General features: G+C 28.5%; 1 protein-coding gene across 1 annotated transcript; it reads left to right on the top strand.

Annotated features, from left to right (window-relative positions):
• The first annotated feature begins 3,390 nt into the window (after positions 1 to 3,390).
• Positions 3,391 to 9,744, top strand: LOC123295514 (putative acyl-CoA-binding protein). Its single transcript, XM_044876893.1, has 3 exons — positions 3,391 to 3,466; positions 4,221 to 4,335; positions 8,364 to 9,744. Exons 1-3 carry the CDS (start codon positions 3,452 to 3,454, stop codon positions 8,489 to 8,491), a joined length of 258 nt encoding a protein of 85 aa, XP_044732828.1. The 5' UTR covers positions 3,391 to 3,451; the 3' UTR covers positions 8,492 to 9,744.
• Positions 9,745 to 12,323: the final 2,579 nt, after the last annotated feature.

The raw sequence follows: 12,323 nt of genomic DNA, 5'->3' as shown, positions 1-12,323 counted from the left end.
TAGTAGTGGCTTTTATGTTTCAACATAAATTGATGCTTTTTTATAATTTTAATAGCAAGATGATCAACTCTAAGACACTTGCATACTTTGGTCCCTCATTCAACAATACGGTGTGTCTGTCCGACATTTGCAAATTTATTCAGAATCTAATAATAAATAATAATAGCCATAATTAACGTGTAACATCTTATACTAAAGTCAGCGAATAAAATATTTAATGCATTTAATATAAATAATATATTTGTTGAACTTTTGTTAATTAATTTTAAAGTAAAGATTAATTATTAATCCAAAATAAAAATCAATTTTTCTTATGAATGTACAAAAACTACAGCAATTAAGATTCTTTGGTTTTAACAATATATATTCTAATAATTGAAAACTCTGTAAAACTCGACACGATATTTCTACATAAATTAATTGACAGCTACCTGCCATGGACTGGAGTATAATAATGGTGGGTTCACACCATACAGACTATTGTTTGTACAGATATCTGTTTCGATTCCCAATAGAAATTGTTTATATTTAAATAAAATTCTAATATCTTTACAAAAAGAAAATCTGTGTATCATTCGACGCATACGCATTTATTGACCGTGTAATTAGTAAACATATTTTTTTAGAATCATTATTTTATTTTTTTATATTTTGCAATATTTATTATTTTCAAATAGCCTTGAAAATTGTATTTTAGCAACATTATACTTATACATTAGTGTGAAATAATAAATTCTAAGTTTAAGATTTAACTGTTTAATTTTCTATCTACGCAGAAATGGTTAATCTTTCATTCAGTGGTGGACGGTGAGTTATACAGGGTGTCTCAAAAGTTTGGAATCCCCCTGAAGATCTCGTAGGGATAGGGGGTAAAAGGATTCTCAGGATTGCCCCTCTTGCCTTAGAGTTAAAGAGGTCATTTTTGGACGTAAAATGTTCTGTTCTTTCCAAATCCGCAATAAAAAAAGGGCTTTCATTTGAAAAATCGCTTTTTTGGGCACTGTAGATTTAAGATTATGTTCAAGGTCAAATTCGAGATTACTTTGGGAGGTCTCCAGGAGTTTCCAAACTTTTCCAGGACCCCATGGACACCATGTATAATGGTCGGGATATTGTCGATACTAGTGTAATTATTTACTTTTTTTGTTTGTGCTGGAGCAAAGGACCAATTAATCGTCATAGACACATTAGGCAGTATTGCAATTGGTAACTAAATACATGAAAAGATAAATTGTATGTGTTTTCTCTAGATATTCAGTTGCAAGGTTTGCATCATCTTAAAATTATTATATAAGCTTTATATTAGACGATTTATTTAGTTACGCCAATGGTTCCAACAGATCTTTTATGATCAGTACAATACTTTTTTTTTACATTAGAAACATTATGTACTTGTGGTTTAACTATAAGTAATAATTACTTTTCATAAGACATGTTATTATTTTAAAAATCAGTATACTTACCTTTATACTGGGTCTATGACCCCAGTGAAATTTAAAATTGTTCTTATTTTTTATCTACGGATCTAAATATTTTATTTTTCATTATATAGATCCAAAATAGTAATTTTTTGTGAGAATACTTGTTAAAAATATTACCTACTTGAATACGTCAATTATAATATGAACATTTGAAGTGACTTTTGCTCTCTCTACTCGATTATCATGTGATTGAATGTACAGGTGCATTATATTACGTAGACTTTTATAAAAAGAGATAAATCACATTTTGACTTTGATTTTTAATTAAACCACGAACTAAAAAAAGGGGTGGTATAAGTTGGACCGCTATGTGCGTGTGCGTGTGTGTATGTCTGTCTGTCTGTCTGTGGCATCGTAGCGCCTAAACGAATGAACTGATTTTCAATTTTTTTGTTTTTTATGAAAGGTAATTTAATGAAGTGTGTTCTTAGCTATGTTTCAAATGCGAGTTTAAGGTTCCGTACCCGAAAAAACTAAAAAATTGGCGATGATCTTCAAAATTCACTCAGTTTGGAAAAGGCTTTAAGGAATATGGTAATTTAATGGAGAGTGTTCTTAGATATGTTTCAAGAGCGAGTTTAGGTTTCAATACTCGAAAATTGCCGTACTCTTGTTGGGTACGTAATATTTAAATTTTTGATATTTATGCCTTTGTGGTTTAAATTCATTTTGGATCAAAAATTATATTTTATTTATCGTTTACTTTGAAGTTTCGTTTCTACTCTACTTTAGATACTGAGATCGATAAATATACTAAGGACGAGTTTGTCGATATTTGATTTGAATCATGCTCCGATGAATGGATCAAATGCTGGGTGATGTGAGAATAATGCTAGTGACAGGCTGGCGTATCAAAGTTTAAGGACCGTATCGCAATTCGCATCACTTGGATAAAAATTATGGAGAAGAGCAAGGCCCCCATCGGATTGACCCTAATTGATAATGATGATAGTTCAGATAAAAAATTTTAAACATTGTAAATTTTTTTTTAAAATCAATTTTAATTGAAGTATAGAACTGCTCTTCAAAATAACACTTTGATCAATATCAATTAAAAATTTATACAAGCTGATTCGTATAAAGTTCGTAGTGCAACTATCTTCATAAATCGTCAAAGTAATTCCTAAATAAGTTGGTTTCAAATAATAAAAGATAAAGAAGAAGGTCGCGTATTAAAAGGGAAGAATGCCATATGGGTATTTAAGTTCTGTAAATAATACAACAGGATCAGTACATGTTATTGCGATATTATTACACAGAGCAAAGTGGCGCAATAGAAGCGTGCTGTGTTCACAATCCATAGATCAAAACCAGGCTCTTGTTACAGAATTAAAAAAATTTATGAAGGCGAATTATGAGGCGTTGAAACTCGTATACTCTTTTTTTATAATTACCAGTAATAGGAGATTCTCGCCTTCAAAGGGCGATATCCAGGATCGATTTCAAGAGATATCCCCCTAAACTTGCCTTTTGATTGAAAAATGAACCATATTTATGTGTTATTTGTTCAAGTAAATTATTAAAAGTCTAGTAGGCAACAAAACATACTAAAAAGTAAAAAAAATTAACTATAAATACCTAATAAAAAATGCTCATAAAAAATTAACAATGACCTTTCCAAAAAAAAAAAAAAAAAAGAAATTTTCATCCACGCCACTGTAGAGATTGATATAGGAGTTTCTAAAACAAATTCAAATATTGAAGTTTACCGTTTTATGCATTTCACTTGTCTTTTATGCATTTCTCTTTTGATTGATTGATAGATTAAATATCACATTGTACAATAATTTTTATGAAGTTTTAAGAACTTTGAGAGTTTCAAAGTAAAAATTTATTATTAATGTCCCTTTGTTATATTAAAGTTTTTGGTATAAATATAAAACACAGAAAATTATTTCCTTAAAACGAATTCAGTTTACAGGCTTACAGCAAACATTCTTGTGGTAGTGAATAACTTACATAAAAACGGGATGTCTTTAGAAGATGTAATTATAATTCAGTATTATTTTTAGATTTTATAATATTAATTATAATTACTATAATTTAAAAAAAATTTAAATAATACTTGAAATTTAAATAAATAATGCATGTGTTCTTTTATTAATGACAGTATACTGGCCAGTACCGTTGGACTTTTCATTTCTATGTATTTCGCATTAAGTCATTAATCCACATATACTGGTCAGTATACTCCAGAGACTATATCAGTAAAATATTCTATGTGGATTTATTAATATAATAAAGGCTATTGAAAGAAAATTTTTTTCACTCCATTACAATGGCTATTATTCTTTTTAATATTTTTTTTTACAAAAATGAAAATAACACTTAGAAATGATAATCGGAAAAAATAGACCGCAAATTTTATAGACCTGGAGTATTATTTTAATTACGAGTTGGTTGAGTTTAGTTTGTTGGTTGGGTTGTGAAGTTTTTAGCCCATGCGTTCAACAATCAAACACTATTACAGAAATTTCTTTTGGACTATTTTTTCCTAAATCCCTTAAAATCATATCCAAAAATCATATTTATTTGGATTTTACGAAAATTCCAAATTTTAAACTACCTCGACTCTTCCTAATAGATATTAAAAGAGAATTCGGCTAGTTTACGCATCTCATACTCTGCCATTTATTTTTCATCTTTATGTTTTATTTTTATTTATTCAATTTATTACTTTTATTATTAAATAAGCGTTTTGTTTTAGTGTACTCAATATCATGAATTGTTTGTTTGTAGAAATTTAAGAAAGCATGTCAACAACTTCGAGACTTCACTAAACGTCCGCCAGAAGCTGATCTGTTGGAATTGTATGCATTATATAAACAAGCTAATGAAGGAGATGTTAACAAACGTACGTTATTAATTTCATAATTATTTATCTCATTTTAATATTATATGCATCTCTTTTTTCGCAATTAATTAAAAGATATGCGGAAAAGTTAATAAAATTAGTTAACATCCATTCTTTGTATCAGTAATAGTAGTATAGCACATATTAATCATCTCAGACATTAGCAGTCCTATACGGGGTCTGTAGCAAGATTGTGTGATATTAATTATTGTGAACGTTTATACGAAATAGAAGTGGGTCTAGAATACAATCCTGCGGGACACCAATTTCAATAATAATTAATAGAAGCTTATAGACCAAGAGCCAGTGACCAATTTCAGGTGGTCATTTCAAAAGTCACGAAACTTTTCATAGTAAAACCTCAATACCTACAGATACTGAAAAGCCACTTCTTGCAACCCTGTGAGGCCGGGATGGACTTCCCTAAATTTTTAAGGAGGGTAAGAAATAAGAGTTATTTTTGTTAAAGTATAAGTCATAAAATTTTAGGAAGTTACTTTCGACAGTATTTTTACTTCAAAAAATTTTTGCCAGAGCTTTTACATCCCTCCTAATTGTTGACAGAACGCTATAAATATTTATTTAAAAAAAATCCAAATTTGTCATGTCATCAGTCTTGAAATTTTAACAGAATAAATAAAATAAATTAATATTTAATGCCAGAACGAAATTCCATCAAACAGTCTGCCAGAGCGAAAAACGTACCCGTGCGAGTGCGAGCAATGCATATGGAAACCTGTGAGTTAGAGTAAGAGCACTTATTAGGCATTGTTGCATACGATTCAACATCTCAGTAGTCGTTTACGAACATTTACGAATGTTTACGAATGTTCATACCCTCCTTAAAAATTTAAGGTAGTCCACCCCGGCCACACAGGGCTGCCAGAAGTGGCTTTTCAGTATCTGTAGGCATTGAGGTTTTGCTATGAAAAGTTTCGTGATTTTTGAAATGACCACCTAAAATTGGTCACTGGCTCTCCCCCTATTAATAATTAATGTGCTATATGCATTCTTATAAAGTAAAAAAATTTAATTTAATGTATGCGATAGCTTGTACACGCAGTACAAATTATCACACGATTTTTTTAATCTTTTGAACCTTTCATTATTTTTCACTTGGATATGGATAAGGATTATTTTTAAAATTAATTGTAAATATATATTTAATTACCTTAACCACACCTAATGGAAAAAGGTAAAAATAACTATGTTTTGATAGATTTTTATAACTAATTTATCAATAATTATCAATTTTGGAAATACAGATTGATAAGCCAATGTCAATAATTTACATAAGCTATGAATAATATTGTTTACTAATCACTTGCCACTTTAAAAAATTCATTTTTAATTAAAAAATATGAACAATCAATGTTTAATAGCACAATAATTCATGACATACAGAGCCAATAAATTCATAATGGTATGATTTTGATAATAATTACATGCAAAATGTAATTACCTCAGATAGCTTAGCCCCTTCTCTAAAAACTGTTTTATGTTTAGTTATTGAAATAAATGCCACGATACTCGAAATAAAATTGTATATTAAGAATTTAAGTAAGAAAACATACAAAAAATGGTTAAAGATATCGAAAAATATTAGAAAAAGTTGTTTCGAATATTTTTCATAGTCATTTACTGATAAAATATTTTTTATAGCCATTTACTGATTTTCATGACAAAATTTGCATTTTTAATTTTTTCTTTATTTTGGTCTTTACTCAATATTATTACAAGTTTATTGAAATATTTGAATACATAACAATATTAAATTATCAATTTGTCCAGCTTTTATATTCCACAACATACTATAGTTATAAAAGTTTAATTTTAATTCTATAACTAGTGTGCTATGGAATGTAAAAACTGAACAAATTGATAATTTAACAGTGTCATGTATTCAAATATTTCAATAAACTTGTAATAATTATGAGTGTGGACCAAAATAATGAAAAAATAAAAAATGCGAATTTTGTCTAGGAAATCGGTCGGTATATGGGTATAAAAAATATTCTAAGCAACTTTTTCTAATATTTTTTTTCAGTTTTTAACTCTTTCTAATATTTGTCAATTTGTAGTAGGCTCAATTTAAAGTACTGATTTCAGTTAAGTATCTAAAAAATGTAACCTATCACTCTGCAAAATTTCAAATCGATATTCGTATAAATAACGCAAATATGAGGGTGTGTTCATCTTACATACGACACACTGTATGTAATCTGCTAACTGTATCTATTATTTATTAATTGATATGTTATTTGTCAAAGTATGATAAGTCTTTATAAAAATAATAAATAAATAAACAAATATAAGAAAAATCTTGATAGTGGGGCGTTCTCTTTTACATCGCGGAAATTTTTTGAATGGGCCGCACCCAGGCTCTTAGTTGACGGGTATTTGTTTTTTGTTTTGTTTTGTTTTGTTTTTTTTTTTTCAATATTCACTAAAACGGGATGTCTTTTGACCGACACTTTGATTGAAATTGCAATTTTCTAAATACCAAACGTTTTATTGGATGTTAGACAAAATACTTTTTCTGTTTATTATTCGATAATATTTCTATTATAATAACAAAAAAGCGGAAATTCATCAATTTCAAAAGGAGCGCAATTTGAATTTTTTACGTAAGATAGTAAATAGTTGTTAAACAGCATATAAAGAACACAGATAAAAAATCTCAACGGTGACGTAATGAATAGGTTTTTTTGCCGTTAGCCTGCGGACTAGAAAGATATAGACAGTGGCGTAGCTAGACGAACAAGGACCCCGGTGCATAGAGAAAGGGAGGCCCCATCCCGTCTTTCCGCGTTCCGAACCACAATACACATGATTATATAAAATATTTATTAAACAGATCAGTAGACGAAAAAAAAAAGAAATTTTACTTTGTAAATTCGTCTATAATTTCCAACTCAAATCAAACTTTGATGCCGCGTTGTTTTCTATCGCAATTAAAATCAATATCAATTCAAAATATTTATTTACGATACTAGTGGGATAACAGAATTATTAACGTATGCCTGCGAAATTTGCACAACAAGTGCGTAGCACGAGTTGGACAATCGCAGAAGAACGTTAATAATGCGTTATCACACGTATATATTATCTTATAAAACTTTATTTACGTCTCTAAAATGTGAAAATGAACGATAATTTTATTTAAAATATGTCATGATTCTTTAAAATTTATCATGGCTTATTGTCACGAAAATTGTCAAAGTTACTAGTTAGTAACTGAATTCATTACCGTCCTAGTGTGAGAATGAAATCATTATCACACTAGGGCGATAATGAACTATTTTTCCCATGCATACAGAGTAGGAAAAGTACTTCTTTTCTCACGGGCGTAGATATTAAGATATTATAGTTTCTACAATAACCCATTTGTCAAATCAAATTTGAGTTTAGAAAATTCTTTATCTTTCGATAATGTTTAGAGTTATTATAAATATACCGTTGTGCTGCAACTTGTTTCATACATGTTTTATCATCAGAAATAAAGGTAAAAAATAGCACATGCTTAATCAAAAACGCTAGGAGCATATGTTGAAAGTCTTAAATTTGGAGTTCTGTTATTGTTAATCTTTATTTAACATCATAAAAAAAAATTATTGTGAGGAGCCTCGAGGTTTGCTAGTTTCGGGAACTGACTGCTCTTTTCTTTTCAATGCTTAGACAAAAAAGATGCCTCTGAGCTTTGAGGCCCTGGAGCCCTGCCCTACTTACCCTATGATCGCTACGCCACTGGATATAGAATGTAAACATAGAATATTTTTTTTGTTATAATACAATGCTAGGTATATGTTTCAAGAACGTATATTTAATTATTTTTACACCTGTAATAACACACGTTTCGCTCTTTATTAATTCATTACAATAGTTATAATTAATAAATATAATTTAATATTTATATTTTTATATTAATTAATTAATTTCCCGGTTATGTCTCAACAGTTGTACTTAGAATTATGAAAAATATATATATATAACCAGCTATAATAATTTAAATTTTTTCTTATTTGCAGCAAAACCTAATGATGCTGAATCTAAAAAGAAATGGGATGCATGGTCTGGTAAAAAGGGTATTAATAAAGATGCCGCAAAACAAGCTTATGTTAATAAAATCAACTCAATTGCTGGAACATACACATAAATTGATAAAATAATTAGGATTTCAAAGAAGTTTTTTTATTGATTTAAAAATGGTTTCGAATGGAATTCACCGCGCCTTTTATTGATTGATAACAATTCACTTATAATATGCAATTCATTAACAAACAGCACAATTCAATCAATGTTTTATTCTGCTGCTATAATATTAATTAATATAATAATTATTAGTTACACAAATAACTTGTTATACCTATAATAAATTATTTTAGAAGTACCTAATAAAAATATTCTGTTATAAACTATGATATTTAGAATTTTCACAATCTTGGAATAATAGGTACTATTTTCATTTAGGTTTTACAATGGTGGTTTAATTAGAATCAATACTTTTATTTTTGTAAAAATATAAATTTTTCGTCTGAAATATTGGTGTCCTAGGTCTAGGCCTCGGGGGTTTAAGTCTAAATCCGCCACTGAATTTATAATAATTAATGTAATTATTGGTATATCATTTAGGTCCTAATTTAATTTTAATGATCGAATAGAATTGTTTATTCTTGAACTGAACGAGAATGTAATTGAGACAATTGTAACGTTGGATCAGTAAAACAAGCGGTGACTGGTGGAGCTGATCCAAATAATGATAAAATTCTCAAATCTTTTATGGAATGCGATAATTTTCCAAAGAATTAAAAAGGGCGTAATATTTACTTAACTAAACTGTTAATTTTATTATCTTATATTTTTCCTAATAATTATGACATTAATGGTTCTTTAAAAACACATTTATTGGGATATTTTCAGAGGCGGATTTAAGAAAAAATGCACAGTGGTCAAAATCTATAAATAGGGCCGTTTTTTTTAAACTTCGTTAATCACATTGATACCCCCTTGTATTGATCTTTCATACAAATTTGTCTCCCCCTCCCTTTTTTAGTCTTTGTGGTTTCCTTTCCTACAAATTTGTTTGTACTATGACGAAAATTGTATTGCTTTGACGATTTGTCAAAAAAGTTGTCGAAATTTTGTAAACAGATATCATATCATAGAAAGTAATACTATACTTCCCATTAAGATACGGATTACTCTATTTTTAAATTTCCCTTTCTACAACACCAAAAAATATACTTAGCATACTGCACTTTTATTAAAAGATATTTCTATTTACTCAAACATATTCCACTTTTGCAAATTTATTAAGTATTTAGTATTTTAAATGGATTAACGTGTTAAGTATAGTTCGTTCAAATCAAAGTGGCACCGAACAAGAGAGGGTATAGATATGAGTGCACATACATATACATCATACACTCTCTCTTGCTCGGTGCCACTTTGGTTTGAACGAACTTTAAACTAATATACCGTATACATTCTTACCTTATGCACCTCTTCTATAACGCTACTTCTATAACGCTAAAAATTAAATCAATTTTGCTTCATGTTGATTTATAATAAATATAAATTTTGCTGCTCGCTTACAAAATACATTTAGAAAATTGGAAGAAAAAACATATTAATTTTTAAATTTTTCATGCATGTATGTTCATTGAAATTTTATATCTTTATGTATTCATATATATGTTTATTATTTACGAATAAAATAAAAAAAATAAAAATAAAGTGCACATGAAGGTCGTGTTTGGAGTTTTTTTTTTAATTAATTAATTATATAACATTTGATCGTTGTATTAGTAATTACCAATAGACGAATGTAGCTCTAAGTCGATTTTTTTTCCAAAGCCCATAATATTTTGTAAACATGAACCATATTACTAGATATCTCGAAATTCTAACTCTTAACATGCAAAAGTTCGGTAATTTTTTTTAGATTGTTGGTTGATAAAGCGTAAGAGATTGTTGAAGTCCGTCAAGAAAGAAGTGCATGGTAAACACACCTCCACCTATAACGAGAAACATATGCTTCCGTCTATGTCTATGATTTTTCTCAAATTGTTTTCTAGATTTGATATTGTGGGTCTGGAGATAAAAATTAACCGATACCTTTTATCCCACTTGAAAGAAACCTTGCACACGTAAATGAAAAGGTCATTCTTAAGAAAAATTAAATATTGCACACAACATTTTACATAAATCCCAGTTATGCGCTATGGGTAAAAATTTCTGGTAACAGCTAATTAAGCTTCCGAGAATAACAACATTTGCGAATAAAAATTTAACATACATACTTGCTTAATAGTTTATGTATGCGTGGAAATAGTTTGTGAACAAGTATGAGTTTAGATTAATTTACATATTTTTAGATAAATTAAAAATAATCTTAATTTGATAAATAAATTTATTTAGATAAATTAAAAATAACCTTAATAAAAGCCCATGAAAAATGTTTGCCTGAGTGTACTTAAGAAAATCATATTCATGCGAACTTGTGTTTCTTCGATTAACGCCCATAGGGTGGGACAGAAGTAGGTTTCCTACTTCATTTTATATTATGGATAATTCCCAGCATTTTTTGATTCTTCACATTTTTTACCTAACTTTTCTGTTTTCAAGATATAAGTATTTGAAAAAAATGCGGATTTTCTCCAAAAACTCGTTATTGAGGAAAATAAAGATTATTTTCTGGTTCTGGTCAAAAATTTAACTTAAAAGCCATTAGATTATTCGAACGATTCTAAGTATTTTTTTATTCGTGACAATTTTCAACAAAATCTCCTGTTTTCGATAAATAATTAAAGTAAAAATTTTTTTCGAAAATTCGCAAATAATTATTATTTTATGGTTCTGGTCAAAATCTTGAGGTGACAACTACCTATAGACTTTTTATTCTGAACAATTCTAAACACTTTTTGATTCTTGATATTTTTTACCTTATCTCACCGTTTTCGATATATAAGCGTTTCTATATATCGAAAAAATAAAAAGGTTCTATCTGCAGATAATTCAAAAAATACTAATCTAATCGTCAATTAACCAGGTTTTAAATATTTTATGGGCAATAATTATTCATAATAATAGCAAATATATTCCTTAGTTTTTGAAGGCGATTACATCGATATCCCCGTTTATCCCTCTTTGAATATACGCTGATTTGACCAATCATTTTTTGATGGCTTGATTTGAATTGAATTCACATTCTCATCGTCAAAACTTTACTCTGTGGGCCGTTACTTTGAACTTAAAATACAAATGAGATTTATAGATAAAATTTTTTGTATCACGGATTATCTTACAAAATTAATTAAATTTAAATACAACATTTTTAAGATTCCGTAGTTAAAGAAGATCTTATTGAGTTTTAGGTTTGCAATCAAAAATATTTTTAATTGATAAAATATAATTCATAATTTTGGTTTATAATATTGTGGACATGCCTACCGAATCTTACCTATTATGTGTGTAGCCTTGCCTTTAAAAATCATCTTAAAATATTTTGCAGTTTTTTTTTTATAAGATTATACAGTACAGATAGGTATTCAATTTCTAAAGACGTATATCTACTTGTGAATAATTCACGCATCATAAATATTCGATACCTATCAATCATTTATAATGTTATCGTAATAATTAATATATTATCATTAAAAGTAGGGCAATGATAATAACACAATTCGAAATGGTTTGAAACTTTGAAGAAGCTATAATTATTTCGCTACATGTAAATACTTTTAGTTCTCTTCAAAACTCAGGGTTTAGTATTTTGAAAGACATAAAAGTCAGAATAAAGGGATAATAATAATAATATACGGATAAACCATGTCGGGGCCCTTTGACAATCTAATTTTCGTGGCCCTTTTTTAGCCGTTTGATTATCATCACCTCTTTTCAAGTTGAATAGGTGTGAGTAAATTTGTATTTCATCAACTGACAGAATATCAGCGTTGAAAAAAGGCAATACAGTAGAATTTCGATAA

Source organism: Chrysoperla carnea, chromosome 3, assembly GCF_905475395.1.
Source record: "Chrysoperla carnea chromosome 3, inChrCarn1.1, whole genome shotgun sequence".
NCBI classification, from domain to species: domain Eukaryota; kingdom Metazoa; phylum Arthropoda; class Insecta; order Neuroptera; family Chrysopidae; genus Chrysoperla; species Chrysoperla carnea.
Note: the sequence above shows the minus strand (reverse complement) of the source record. Positions and strands in the feature narration are given on the sequence as shown.

Excerpts from the sequence above, each read along its gene's own strand:
- LOC123295514 (XM_044876893.1), top strand. Across the intron at positions 4,336-8,363 it reads TGAAGGAGATGTTAACAAAC|CAAAACCTAATGATGCTGAA; the intron begins GTACGTTATTAA and ends TCTTATTTGCAG.